Here is a 15,463-nt window from a genome sequence, read left to right as displayed (position 1 = left end):
TCAATGAAAAATATTTTTCTACTCCACTGATGGGTACCCGGTGGTTTACTACTGGAGCGGCGTGGATAGGAACTGGCCACCGTACCACAGAATACCGAGGCTTGTACAATGGGCTCATTCCCCTAGGCCTAGATGTGGTCTCTTTATCGTACATTGACCATGCTCGTACCGTAGGCTTTTCTAGGTTTAGCGTGCACTAACTTAACTCTGAATATACTACTAGGCCTACGTTGACGTCACCTAGGCCTAGGACGAACTAATTCATCTTCCTCTTTTTCACATCCAAATCTTTCTCATCAATGTATCTACTGTCTACACGGCGAACAAAATACTAACCTACTAGGCTAGACCCGCTGGCACCGTACTTGCCTAGAAAATTTGTAGTTTGCCGAGAAGTTTCCAGTTAATTATAAATATTCATGCCAGCTAATGAGTTTACATTATGCATGAGGCGACTGAGACCGAGGAAGAAGAGACTACCCAAACTTAGGCTTTTGTACAGTGATAAGGTACTTCAGATGACACATGACCCATCATGCACCTCCACCAGATTTGCCCTTTCAGCCATCTTTAACTGTCAGACGACAACATGGTGTCAAATAAGAATGCTTGAATAGGAACATAAGATGTTATAATGGTGTCAAACATAGCCCATCAAAAAAATGTTCTCAGTTGTATGAAGAACGTCTCTTGGGAGATTCGAACATGTAGTCTAGCGCTACCAAAGCCAGCATCATAGGCCAACCATTAGACCACTGAGACCTTATATACTGCGTTTTTAACTTATTCTAACGCTTTTGAGTGTGTCCAAATATAAACGAACCTGCATGCTACAACGCAACAATCTCATGATAAAACACTCGCTGTACATAAAATGCTAAAAATATACGTAGAATTGTAAAACCATAGTACGGCATTGTACAAAAGGTAAAATAGATACAAACAATACCGTCCTATGAAAGAGAAAAACGCAATCAACCAAAACGGAAAATCATAAGGCAACTACACGAAACTTCCAAAATACTATAAAAGAAAGCTTTTAACATGGCGCAACGGTGGCTCGTCACATTGGTAGCACAACTTAATTTCACGAATACTGTATCCTGCACTGAGAGGGTCTATCATTTGGTCTAACCGCACAGTTAACAGGAAAATTATATTGAAGTGGGAATTGTGTTAATACTCGATATACCTGGATAAATGGCAGGTATAATTGAGTACCTCTGCTTACAATGCTCTGCTATGTTTTTCAGCGTCATTTACTTTGTAAGTAGACCTCTTCACCGCTTATTATATGATATTTTTGGTACAGGGTTAGTTTAGCAGCTGGATTGATTCACGGCTTATTTTTGATTTTCATTCTTTTTTTTTTCGCTAGACTTTGGTATTATGCGCTATATAACTCCCACTACCTAATTGCAATAAATCAATAAGCTTTGCTGTGCCTGCCGACGATCGGGCGATCGATTGCAATAGAACGCAACACAAAAAGGGTCATGCGACGGATCGTTTAGCTAGTGAAGCCTGGTTTCCTCAAAATGGCTAATTGAGAAGCCTTCCCGATTGCGTCAGCGACTGCTACGCAGTACGCAACGATTGTAGCGATTTTAAGGAAACCAGTTTTTAAGAGGTTCTTTCCACGAACGACAGCAAACGACGACGCAGAAGAGATGGATGGCCAGCGGTCAGCATAATGTCGGCCGAAACAGAGTGTACTTGGCACAAAACAACACCCACATGCATAGACCTCTATAAGTTGTCAATATATGACCAAGTTAATGATAAAATTTTATATATCATTGTTAATAATGAAAATAATTTTGAAAATGATGATGAAGTAATGTTAATAATAATGACAATTATGAAGGCGTCGACAATGATGATGATGATGATGATGGTATTGCTGATGACTGTTGATGATTAGGATGATGATGGTGAGTAATAATCAGGAGGAGGAGTAAGATGATAATGCTAAATGGTGATGATAATGATGATGAAACTGTCAGCTGCTGCTGCTGCTGATGATGATGATGATGATGAATTTTGCGTTAACATGTACTATTAGGACAAATAAGAACATTCCATTTATTTATGATTGCTTCAGGCGAGTGCTATAGGGTGTTTTATTCTTGGTGTGTTTGTGTTAACTGATGGAATAACCGATGACTTAAAACACATCAATATCAACAATCCATTTGCTGTGCTGAGCTACAGTTCATTTATCGTTGGTGGCGCTTTCTCTTTCATCGGCTTCATCGGAATCGGGATCCATGTAAAAAAAAATCAAAACTTGAAAAGACTGCTCACAACATACTTAACTAGAAAAGTTAATGCATATGCAGGATGCAGTCTTTGTATCATAATGGTGTGATTATGGTGAGTGGCCGAAAGTGACTATGGTAACAAAATTAAAATAGACAGACATTGTTATTACAAAACCTGATAAAGGCAATTGAGTAGTTATCATGAAACGTAACTCATATAACACTTGCATTATGAATATCTTCAGTGTGACACCAACAAATTTTTAAAGCTCACCGATAATTCCACTTGGCAGAGAGAAGGTAAATTACTGAAAGCACAAATTGATAATTTCAGTTGTGAAAATATTATTTTTGGGGGGACTTAAATTACGTGATCAATCCTATTTTAGACAAACAAGGTGGTTGTCAAGCAGGCAAAATAAAAACCATTTTAAAAATAATGAATAAACTAAATTTGATTGTGTTTGGCGAAAAAGATAATTCAAATACAAAATAACAGTAGGGAACAATGGATCCAATGTAGATTAGATTTGTTTCTCAAGCATATTTCCAATACAGTTTCAAAAACTGGAATATCTCATGGTCATGAAAATGACCATTCAATGGTCGGGTACAAAGTATGGTGGAAATCCAATGTGCCTTTATTAAATGACGATGATTTCATTGTTACATGCATGCTTCTTTAAACCAATCCGAAAGCCTTTTAATCCTGGTATGAAATTGGAGTTTTTAAAAGTGTAAAATATAACGTATACAATTAGAAAAGCAAATACAAAACTAAATTAGAAACAAATTATGAGAAAGAACTATATATCTTAGAAAATAATTGGATCAATGACAGCAAAAAAAAAAAACCTACAAAGTTTATTGTTTTATTTAGAGCAGTGGTTTTCTTTTTGTTTTGTTCTGGAATTCGAAATAGAAACTACCAACATCATTTTTTATGTCTATGACACTTCTAGATGGTCGCAAATGGCACTATCAGATTCAGAATTTGAAGGTAATTTCATCCCTCATTTAATCTTAAAATTTGTAAAATTTAGGAAGATTCGTGGTTGATATTCAACTAATAAGATTGGCCAAATTACGACATCTTAGATCTTGGAATTGGACATAAACAGGAGGGAGGAGGGTGCAGATAGTAAATTTTACAGATAGGTGATTTACGTTACGCCGAGGTAAGAAATTTGTATGTTTATGGCACTTCTAGATGGCCGAAAATGACACTGTCAGACTCAAAACTTGAATTTAATATTTTGTCGTCCCTTATTTACTCATAATTTTGTTAAATTTAGAAGGGCTCTCTCCTGACTTTTTCCAAAATTCATTTAATATCCAGGTAAAAGCAATTTACAAGAGAAAACGTGGAAACTAAATGTACATTACTTGAGAATTACCGCTATCAAGTGGCTCTCCTATACTAAATATCTTTACATCAATAATACATAAAAAATAATCTATCAGATCACCAATAAAATATTGGAATAAAAATATAATGCCAGTTAAAACAGTGAACGAAGTCATGCCTGTCAAATGTATTTAATTTTTGTCGAGGCATGATCACACTGTTGTGAAAAAATGAAATCATGAAATAGGTGTTCTAATAATCTAGCGGACCCCCACATTTTTTTGCGGACCACCACAATTTTCGCGGGCCGCTTTGACTTGACGCCCCCACCCCCAAATTAGTTTGTGCAGAACCCAGGTTGGGAACCACTGATTTCGAGAAACGAAATTTTAATGAAAAGACTATAACTACAAAAAATGGAAATATCACAAAACAAAATCAAATTCTTGGTGAAATTCGTAAGTTTTATAAAGAGATGTATATTTTATCATATTTTTCCCTTCCAATTTTGAAGTCAAGTTGGCTCAAGACGAAGCTGTCGGTAAAGGTTTAATATGAGCTGAAGAATGTTTTAATAGCTTCAGTCAGATGAAAAATGGGAACAGCCCGGGATGTGATTTACCGTCGGAATTTCATTTTCATTTTTTGGGAAGATGTTAGACAAGTACGGTACTTGTTGTTTCCGTGAACTATGGCTTTACTGTTTTTCTGACTCCCAACGAAGGGGTTTAATTACCTTACTTCCAATACCACATAACGATCTATCAAATTTAAGGAATTAGAGGTTTCTCAATTAATGTAGATTATAAATAGATTATAAACTTGTATCAAAATGGTTGACAAATAGATTGAAAACGAAAACCATTATGAACTGACTTTTTGAAATATTGCTTCTTTTCTGACAAAAAAAAAACAAACTACATATGTAGTACGCCCCTATGTCAGGAAATAAGCATTCATCGAAACCAATCTCTGAATTAAAATGAAATTCACATACTGCAATCCCTGTTAATTTTCACTGGGTTTTTGCTATATGAAATACATGTGAATGTACCTCTGATTCTAAGTTACAATACTTCCAATATTACAATATTCATAGAATATTGGGAACAAATGAAATGGTTTCGAAGTTTGAAGATATTTCACCTTTGTGCACTTTCTGTAAGAGTAGTACAGAAATATTTTGCACTTACTATAGGCTTGTATATAATGTTAGAGATATTTGGTTATGTTTAAAAACATTGATCAATACTGACCTTAATAAATTTTCCATGCTATTTGACTTGAAGTGTGGAGGGAATAAGATGTTATTTATACTACTTATTACTAAGTTCTATATTTTTACATGTAAAATTAAGGAAGTTAAGCAAAATAGAGTTCAACTATTCCCACAAAATGGAAAAACTTGTTTACAAGAGAAAACAAAGTTTAATACAATTTAATAAGAAATGGCAATACATATGATATAATGTTTCCCGGTTTTGTTACTTTAATCATTCATCGAAACCAATTTTTGAATTAAAATGGAATTCCATACTGCATTCCCTGTAAAGTATATATATATATATATATATATATATATACATATATATATATATCGTATTCCTATATATTTCAGCATAGTATAAGTACCTATTTGAGTGTATATATACACCTTATATATATGTGTATCCGCCTGTCAGTGGTGCTAGCCTCTCTCTCCATTTTTGTCTGTCTAACATCTCACCGCTATTTCTTAATTCTTGGAAGGTGGGCATGTTATTCCTATTTAAAATATCTTTAATTGTGTCTATCCATTGTTTCCTCGGTCGTCCTCTTGGTCTTTTCCCACACGGTGTCCAGTTCCAGCATCTCTTAGCTACTCTATTTTCATCCATTCTCTCTAAATGACCACGCCATCTTAACTGAGCTGCTTCAATTTTATTGCGAATGGGCGCCACACCAACCTGCCTTCGGATCTCCTCATTTTTAATTTTTTCCCGTCTGGTCTTATTGGTAATAATCCTGAAGGGTCTCCTTTCTGAGGCTTGTATCCTACTCCAGTCAGTTGTTGTTATTGCCCATGCTTCTGTACCATACATTAAGGTAGGTGACAGGACTGTATCAAAAATGATCTGCTTGGTCTTCTGAGGTACGTGTTTGTCATTTAAGATAGGATACAAAGCAGCTACATTCTTGCTAAATTTCCCAATTCTCTCCGTGATATCCAATTTATTTCCACCTTCTTGCATGATGATGCTTCCTAGATATTTTGCCTTCTCTACATTTTTCACAGTTTCTCCGTTGATGATAATTTTGAGATTTTCTTCTGTCTTCCTACTGACATACAGAATTTCAGTCTTCGAGACATTCATCTTCATACCTGCTCTTTTAAAACATTCATTCCAATGATGAATTGCTCTCTCGAGATCTTCTCTTTCGTCTGTGTAGTACGAGATGTCATCTGCATAGGCCATGAAGAGACTTGTGATAGGTGGATTGTGTTTCATTTTAAAATTTCTAATGACGCTGTCCATATATGCAATAAATAATATTGGGGATACTACGCTTCCCTGTTTCACACCGGTTTCTACATTGAACCATTTCTTGTTTTCAAAACCTGTCCTGACTTTGCAGAGGCATGGGTTGTACGTACTTTTCAGAGCTCTTCCTAGACGACCAGTAATACCATACTCTTCTTCCATACATCTCCACAGCATTTCCCTAGGTATGGAGTCAAAAGCTTTGCTTAAATCAATGAAAGTGAAATAAGCTGGTTTGTTGAACTCCCATGATTTATCCACCAAGGATCGTATGCTGAATATCAGGTCGGTGGTGGACATGTTTTTTCTGTAACCATGCTGTTCTAAACCCATCCTTGGTTCAATCCGCTGTCTAACTCTTTTTTCTATGATTCTTTCATATAATTTAGCTGTATGATTAATTAGTGAAATTCACCTATAATTTTCACAATTACCGGAATCTCCTTTTCTTTTATAAATCGGTATGATTAAAGTTTTACCCCATTCTTCGGGTATTTCACCTTTGCGCCAGCAGTGGTTTATTAATCCTAAAACATGACTAAGAATTTCCTCACCTCCATATTTAATTAGTTCTATAGTGATTTCATCTTCCCCTGGCGATTTTCCATTTTTCATTTTTTTAATAGCTGCTTCTAATTCTTATGATGTAATTAAATCTTCTTCTACCTCCACATCCTCATTAGTTATTTCTTCCCTGCAAGTTTCCTCTGTTGTTATCTCTTCTGTTTTTACATTTAGTAGCTTATTGAAATATTCTGTCCACCGATTATTGATACTTTCTGCTGTGACCAATACTGCACCACTTTCATCTTTTATGTTTTGAATTTTTGTTTTATCTTTCCTGTAAGATTTGGCAAGGCCGTATAGCCGTTTTTTGTTATTGCTTCTTAGGTCCTCTTTTAATTGGTCTCCTAGTTGTTTCCATGTTTGAGTTTTTGCTATCTTTTTCCTTTTGTCTACTTCTCTCCTAGCTAAAATGTATTCATTTCTGGTTTCTTGAGTTCCATTTTTTAGCCATATTCTTAATTTTTTTTTGTCTTGTCTTTCACTGCTTCGCTTACCTCCCCTGACCACCATGGTGTATGCCTCTTTTTAGTGCCTCCTATCCACTTTATTCCTAGAGTGTTTACTGCTGATTCTTTAATACATTTTGCTAGAGTTTGTCAGTTTTCCTGATTTCCCACTTCAGTTTCCTGTAGATTTTGCTTAAGTTTAGATGTGTACATGTTTCTGACTTCTTTATTTTCAAGTGAATTGATATTAATGACTTTCCTTTTGTTTTTTCTTTGTTTATTTAGCCCTTTTACAGCTATGTCCGCAACCAACAATCTGTGATCAGAGTCTAGTGTTTCTCCCGGAAACGCTTTAACATTTAATATTTCTCGCTTGTCTGAGCAAATAAAATAATCAATAATTGACATCTGGTCAAACTTAGCGGAGTTTTGATTCCATCTATATCTTGTATACCTATGTGAACTTTGGTGTTGGAAGAAACCGTTCATAATCTTTAAATTGTTCATAATACAGAAGTCAATTAGTCTTTCTCCCTCAGGATTTCTATGTTATTCACCGAAGGAACCCATTACCTTTTCAGTTCCCACTCTGTCGCTTCCAATTCTGCCATTAAAATCTCCCATCATCAGCCCTATCTCGGAGTCTTGTATATGATAACAATCCTCTAGTAACCTATAAAAGCTTTCTTCTCTTCAGTTGTATGTCCTTGCTGAGGTGCATACACTTGATATATGTGGTACTTCTTATTTTGTATGTTCAGAATACATTTCATTAGTCTTTCACTGATTAAGCTCACCTCTTGGATATGTGGTGAGAGTCTTGGTCCTACAATCATGGCTACACCATAATTTATCCTCCCTACATCTGTCCCGCTGTACATTAGTACAAAACCTCCGCCGAGGTCTATGCTCTTTTCTTTACCGATATGCCTTGTTTCCGCGAGTCCTATTATGTCAATTTTTCTTCTTTCCATCAGATCAAGTATCTCGTTTTCTTTGTTTTTGTAAGTAGCAATATTAATTGTCCCACATCTAAAAGTTATATCTTTATTTCCGTTATCCTTATTTCGTTTCCATTTTCGTTTCCGTGGTCGTCTTCGTTCGGTCCTTCCGTCTCTCGAGGCTAGTTCATGAGTTTTACAAGCAATGGTTATCCACTTCTGGCTTGCTAAGCCTATCGAAGCTTCTTGTTTTCAGGGCCGTTAATTAGTGCCTACTATGTGTCTATTGCTCCCTTAAAAAAAGGTTACAGGATTGCCTCCTCAAGCCCAAGCAGGCACAAAGTTGGTTTAAGCTGGTGCACTTCGACAAAGTTACGCGACCCCTTGTTGTGATGGATTACTGTTTGGATGTGCAAAAAGAGGCCATCACAACCGCACCAGATATGATAAGTTGAATACAAAACCTAAGAACCTGTCTCTTATACACATCTTATCGTATTCCTATATATATATATATCGTATTCCTATATATTTCAGCATAGTATAAGTACCTATTTGAGTGTATATATACACCTTATATATATGTGTATATATATAAGGTCAAAAATGACATAGAATTGTACAATATGACAGAAATAAACAAAAATATATGAATTACGTTCATTTCTGTTATATTATGCGATTCTCTGTGATGTTAACAAAATATTGTTCCCGTCATTGTTTCCGTGTATACATATTCGTATATGCAAGAAAAATAAATGAAGATATAGTTTTTCTGAAAATTTATTTTTTTCAGTACAATTCACTTGTGATGTTCGTATATTTACTGGTTCTCGTAGCAGCATTTGTACTTCTTTCATTTGGAAAAACTGAACTTCTTGCCGGATTCGCTGATGAGACTATTATGAGCATGCGTTACTTTGGTCACGTTGAAAATCCGGATTTGAAGCGATTGACGGACACCTGGAATTCTTGGCAAAGTAATGTATGTATATTTTCCTTCGCCAATTAGGTAATCTACTTATCGTTGTTTGTCTGTGTAAGACCAAAGAACATGGTCAAAATCACAGAAATTTAAAAAGTCGACCAGGAACAGGGCGGAAATATGCACTCTATTGAGTGACAGCTCTAGTCATATGAATTAGGCTTAGGCCCTACAATTTGTATGCACGGCATAAATAAAGAAGGAATGGTAACTTAAATGTTATGATGAAAAAAATTAATAAAATTTATACAGTATTACCATTTTCCACACAACCCGCAAAAGATATATACAAACCGCGCAGTAATGGCAAATAAGCATGGTATACAACTAAAGGAGATAAAACGATACAATGAATGTCAAATGATGACGCCATACATAACCTATAACAATAATTATTATATTTTTATCCTAGTGGTTGCTGTTATTCGTTTTCTTTTGGATGTGATGCATTACCAATCAATCAATTTTACAGAAATGCAGCATTATTTATTTGGAATTTGAATATTATACTGCCTGTCATAAAATCTGAAACCTTTAAAATCTAATTTTTTTTCTAAATTAGATTAGCAACATATAGCAGAAACTGATTTATTTATTTGTCTGTTAATTGGCAAAATAAATATGCATTATTGATTTCATTTTTAATTAAAAGCTATTAAGTTAGCTTAGTTAACAACTATCAAATATGGAATTATTTTATAGTAATTATCTGTTCAACTTAAAATTGTAGTTATTATGTTGTGGTTACCACAAAGACAACAATACAGAAGACTGGCTGCAAGCTATTGGTTCAATACCAATCACCTGTTGTCGAGATATGTACATTGGATGTGTGGAGAGGGCATTAGCTGGCACTGACGACATCCACACACAGGTAATCAAAACTATCACTTACAAAAAGCAAAGCGCATTGTAAAGCAATGCCATCTGCTAAGACAGAACGGACTGTCATAAAAATGATCCGTTGCACGCGCCTTTTCGTCTCTCATTGCGTTCTTCATGCGCGTCCGTCCACTACCGGCAGCGCAGCGCATGGCCTGATTTTTTACTCTGTCTAGCGTGACATTGATCTCAGTGTTGTAGGTCTGATAAGTTGAATACAAAACCTAAGAACTAATCCATAATAATGCATATTATGCGCAGTGATCACGAATGATAACATGTTTAATAAGTTAGTATTATTGTCGTTGTCACCCCAGCCGCCGTCGTCATCATAATCATTTTTATAAATGGGTTTGATTGTTTAATAGATAAATATAGAATACAAATAAATAAACTAGTCAACTCAAGTATTAAAATATTATCAGGCGTATCTACCGTCTAAGCAGCCGCTATAGAATAGTTTTTAAGGTTGAAAAACGAATAAACCAGACTAAAGCATCTGGCCTCGATAGGCCTTCGCCTGCATTGTTCATGAATTTGCCTGTGGTCTTAATTCCTCTTTTAATGAGAACAAAGCCCAAGCCAATGGAAGAAAGTCGTAGTTTTACCAATACTCATAACTTTACAAGCCACATGGAACAAACTTAGATCAATATAATTAGCTTATCACTTTTCCAAAGCAGCAGAACATGTTCTATGGATCTGGCATCGTAACAACATTAAAGACAAGATCGACGAAAAAAAAGTGTAGAAACTCAAGAATTAATACTCAACAATTAGTTAATACCCTGGAAAATTGGACAGTTTTAAATAATGGCATGTTTCTTAATTAGAATAAGTGTATGCAAGTATGCTTCATGAAAACACCACTTTAATACCACATATTACCATCAACAATGTGCCAGTACAAGAAAAAATTACTAATTATCTTAAATAGAACACACATATTTGATTTGGTTGAAAGAGCCAATGGGAAGCGTTTTATTTTCACTATTATCCGGGGAAGTATTAATTATTTCTTATAGGGGATAGACCTATGTAAGATCTCTTCTTGAATACGCTGCCATTGTTTGGAATGCTGGTCATACTTTTGAACTGAGTAACATGCTTGAAAATGTTAAAAGAAAAAAGAGCCTTCGGGATTATTTTGGGAAATCAATACGACCATTGTGATCAAATCGTTTTGAATATAGACAAATTATGTGATCGTATAGAGAGTTTATTAAATTTGCACAGAAATATGCTCGACATCCAACATTTCAAACCGGTTGACCAAGGTTCAAAAGTCATGTATTTTTCTATCAATTACTGTAAGTAAATTGAAAAAACGACTCAATACTGAAAACTTGAGTGATGTCAGAATGAGCTCAGAGTTGATGTGATCAATGATGTTTTATTTTTTTGCTTTTGCTTTTGTTTTTTTCTCCGTGGTTTTTTTTTTATGTCACATTTTAATGTATTCAATATTTTCTGCCCAGGCAATGTAAATAATATGCAATTTAGATTCGTATACTGCACAATCATACAGTATACAATTCTACTGCTTTTTGTTTTCCATTTTCCATTTAAATGATAATGATATTTACATGGTAATGATAATAATTTTAATAATTAAATCGATAAAAAGTGAATGTAATAATGTTTATATTTCTATAAGTTTAATTTGTGCAATTCAATAACTATATTTTTTTATTCTCTTTTTCCTATATTGGTGTACTTGTTTACTATTATAAATAATCATGTTAATGATGATAATTCAAATAATAATTTTCTAAGTAATGATATATGTTATAATGATTCATTAATAATTTGTAAAAAAAAATAATAGTTCAACACTCTTTTGAAAACAAAAATTTCGTTTTCCCATATTTTGTAACCAATGTTTTTATCTAGAATTTTTATTCAACGTGTTTATGAATGAATGAATGGAATTATTCGGAAAATCTCGAATTAGATAAAATACGAAAACAAATATACAATGATAGGGAAACTACAAGGATAACTCAAGAAAGCGAAAAAGACTTATTTCCATTGAGGTCCTTAATTGTTTAATTTAAGTTTAATTGACGACTTCGCTTTTGTGCAAATTATTTAAGTAATTACTTACAATTTTAAATTGATTTAATATACCTTTTTAATGAACAATTATGCATGCTAATATTATAATTACGTTATATCTTAATAATAATTGTATGTTTGGTGCTTTATGTGTTTTTGAATAAAATGATTGAATAACTAACGAACGAACGACGATCCATAATCTTTTGTTGTCTGGATAAAGACAAGTTAGGCTCTTTTAAATACGGTATGTATGCTCCATAAAGTCGATGAAATTACAGTGGTGGCTAATTTACAAACTGATACAAAATTGGATCTTACACAATCGATAATGTAGTTACTGAACCTGAATTTGCAATAAAGCAATTTTCGTGACAGGTATTTGTTTTTTAGGGTTGTGAGGAAGTTTTCATCAGAGGTATCAAGGATTTTATCAATGGGTTGTTCGTTGTAGTTCTTGTGTACAGTGGTGTTATGGTAAGGGACATGCTTGATTGAATAAGATGTTATAAGAACCATTAAAAGTTTTCCCAATGTTTTTTTTTTTTTCTTTTCTTTTTTGGTCAATTCCAAGCTTAAAATGTTCTTAGTTTGTACTTATATTTACACACACTAAGGGGGAATTATGAATTTCAGCACAAGCCTAGCCGAGTATTTTGTGTTCCTCCCATCAATGAAGTATATATAATATTGATAGGCCTATACACTTTTAATACTTTACTTTAAGTTTTTTAAAGGAATCAGAATTTGAATCAGAATCAAAAGCAGAATAAGAATCATATATTTTACCTCAGCCTTGTTCTTACTTTGTTATTATTTTTAGAGCAATTTCAGACTCACTGTGGTTAAAAAATATGTTGTTATAAAAAAGTGTATTATCAATGAAAACCACTTTTTGCTGACTTTGAGGAAAAATATTTTCCATATTGGCAATTTTTTATTATTTATGATTGTTATTATTATTATTATTATTATTATTATTATTGTTGTTGTTGTTGTTGTTGTTGTTATTATTATTATTATTATTATTATTATTATTATTATTATTATTATTATTATTATTACCTCCGCCAACGAAGTTGGCAGGAGGGTATGTTTTTGCCCCTGTTTTTTTTTTCATCATTTTTTATGAGGACAATATGCGTCGGAAATTTATACTGAGGAGAATTATGATGTGGGCGGAGGCATGCACTATCTGAGTGCTCTCTAGTTATTATTATTATTATTATTATTATTATTATTATTATTATTATTATTATTATTATTATTATTATTATTATTATTATTGTTATTATTATTATTATTATTATTATTATTATTAAAACCCATTTGATACATATATCAAGTAAATCAATCATATAGACAGGGGTGGTGCCGGTGAGAGAGGTAAATCCACTTTCCACCTTCGGGGAGAAAAAGCCATTAATCGTCGGAGCGAAAACAAGTAATTTCTACAGCTTGTGAGACTTTAATAAATCTTTTTTAACTCAAAATTGTTCACGTTTCTCTTTTCTATTACTTCTAGATTCTGATTATACTAGCAACACTGTGTACATTATGCGAGTGTGGCAGAGAGGATCATGAAAAACTATCGACGCCCGTTTAATGACCTGTGTATTTGCAAACACTTTGAATATTACTACTGTATATATAAAATTGTTAACCCATAACTTTACAGCGAAAAATTATAGAAACACTTTTAGGCACACGAAGTGTTTTATTATTTTTAATATAATTATCAAATTAACTAGGGTACACATTTTCCATCCACTAATTTCCATGGTGTTATTAACTTATATGTTACTGGAAAATGAGCAAGTTAAATCCAAAATAATTTTTCTTTTATTTCAGCTCAAAATGGTCTCCGGCCCATTTCACAAAATAAATCAAAATCATCGGACACACAGACGTTCCTTTTTTCAAATGATTTTTAATGTCTAAATACATTGCTAAATACTTAATTTTATCAACTTCTCTATTAACAAATATATTTTTTAACGAATGTACATTCAATTTAGGTTTATATTTCTTTCTAATGTGTTTATAAAATGGAGAGACAAATAGAAAATTAATTTTATCTTTTAAGTTAAAGAGTCGCAAAATAAATAGATTCTATTTTCCCTATCAACATCCATATGTCGTCCCATGTCAATAGAAAAATTATTGCAAGATAACCTAAAACGTGAAATTATTGTTCTGTATCTCGGACATAAATTATAAACATTTTTTCACGTATATTTTTGGGCTTAATAACATTGTCATAAGATTTCATTTTTGAATTTCGACATCTAAAATTCTTTGTGAAAAATAGGTAAAAGCTATTTAAAAAAATTACCTATGTTTCTATATTTCGAATGCCCAACAATTTATGTCCTTTTCTGCCCAATACGTTGTCTTTGAAAGCAAATATTTAATAGCCTATTATTTTCCATTTTGTTAATTTTTATCAGTAGTTTATCATTCTTAACATTTTATATTTGATAGGAATTCTACGCAATTCATTTATTTATCACACCTTCATTTGGACATGGTTGTTGGACATTCAAACAAATTCTATATGTCTGCAGTCTTTATATCCCCAAAGTTCAGGCCAGTACAATAATATTAGAATTACTTGTCTTTCAAATAGTTGTAATTTTATTTCTGCAGATGTAAACCCTAAGTTTGACATTTTATTTCTTACGTTAAACAATTATACTCGTTTCTACTTTTCTGCCTGCCGTTTCGACATGATGCTCCATTTTCCATTAAAAATTAAAATTAAAACCTAGATATTTATATTCTTTAACGAATTCAAGCTTAACCTTATCATTATACCATTTATCATCATACCATTTATCATCTCTTCCTAACACTACTCCATTTCGAAACACCATAGCTTTAGTTTTTAATTTATTTATTTCTATTTTGTTAATATCGCAGTATTGTTTAAAGGCAGTTTAATTGTTTTTGTAAACCGATATATATATATATATATATATATATATATATATATATATATACATATATACACATATATACATATTTACATATATATATATACACATATATATATTTATATATATATGTATATATATATATATATATATATCTTTGTACTCTCTTACATTTTATATATACATTGAATTTTATATCGTTTCTATATTTGCTAAATGATCTCAATGTCTGTCGTATTAGTGTACGCAACTAGTAATATTCGAACCATTAGTTTTTATATTAACTATCATGGCATGATCGTGAATCCGAATTTCTTTTCCCTAAACTATATATTACCTTAGTAAGTTTACTAATTAAAGTTTCACAATCAGCTGTTAGCAGTAAGATAGGAACATATTTTCATGTTCCTATGTATTTGAGAACTCTATTATTATCTACTTGATTTATACATTTATATATACAACTGTGTTATTATAAATATAACTAATAATAAAAAAACAGTTCTCGAATAAA

At 32.8% G+C, this 15,463-nt stretch overlaps 1 protein-coding gene across 2 annotated transcripts; it reads left to right on the top strand.

The window, feature by feature from the left end:
- Nucleotides 1-1,003: 1,003 nt before the first annotated feature.
- On the top strand, nt 1,004-15,000 carry LOC117106484. Of its 2 annotated transcripts, none has more exons than XM_033247843.1 (5): nt 1,004-1,266; nt 8,885-9,073; nt 9,804-9,947; nt 12,407-12,490; nt 13,539-15,000. In XM_033247843.1, the coding sequence occupies exons 1-5, from the start codon at nt 1,201-1,203 to the stop codon at nt 13,617-13,619; spliced, it is 564 nt and encodes a 187-aa protein (XP_033103734.1). In that variant the 5' UTR covers nt 1,004-1,200; the 3' UTR covers nt 13,620-15,000. The 2 variants fall into 2 exon arrangements, with proteins under 2 accessions (XP_033103734.1, XP_033103735.1); XM_033247844.1 differs by lacking the exon at nt 1,004-1,266 and adding an exon at nt 3,334-3,442.
- Nucleotides 15,001-15,463: the final 463 nt, after the last annotated feature.

This window comes from Anneissia japonica, unplaced genomic scaffold, assembly GCF_011630105.1.
Source record: "Anneissia japonica isolate Jap-2015-1 unplaced genomic scaffold, ASM1163010v1 scaffold287771_len54443_cov95, whole genome shotgun sequence".
Lineage (NCBI taxonomy): Eukaryota > Metazoa > Echinodermata > Crinoidea > Comatulida > Comatulidae > Anneissia > Anneissia japonica.
Note: the sequence above shows the minus strand (reverse complement) of the source record. Positions and strands in the feature narration are given on the sequence as shown.

Coding starts and splice junctions, on each gene's coding strand:
- LOC117106484 (XM_033247843.1), top strand. CDS start 1,201: ATGGCAGGTATAATTGAGTACCTCTGCTTACAATGCTCTGCTATGTTT. Junction 9,074..9,803: donor GGAATTCTTGGCAAAGTAAT/GTATGTATATTT, acceptor TTAAAATTGTAG/TTATTATGTTGTGGTTACCA. Junction 12,491..13,538: donor TTGTGTACAGTGGTGTTATG/GTAAGGGACATG, acceptor TATTACTTCTAG/ATTCTGATTATACTAGCAAC.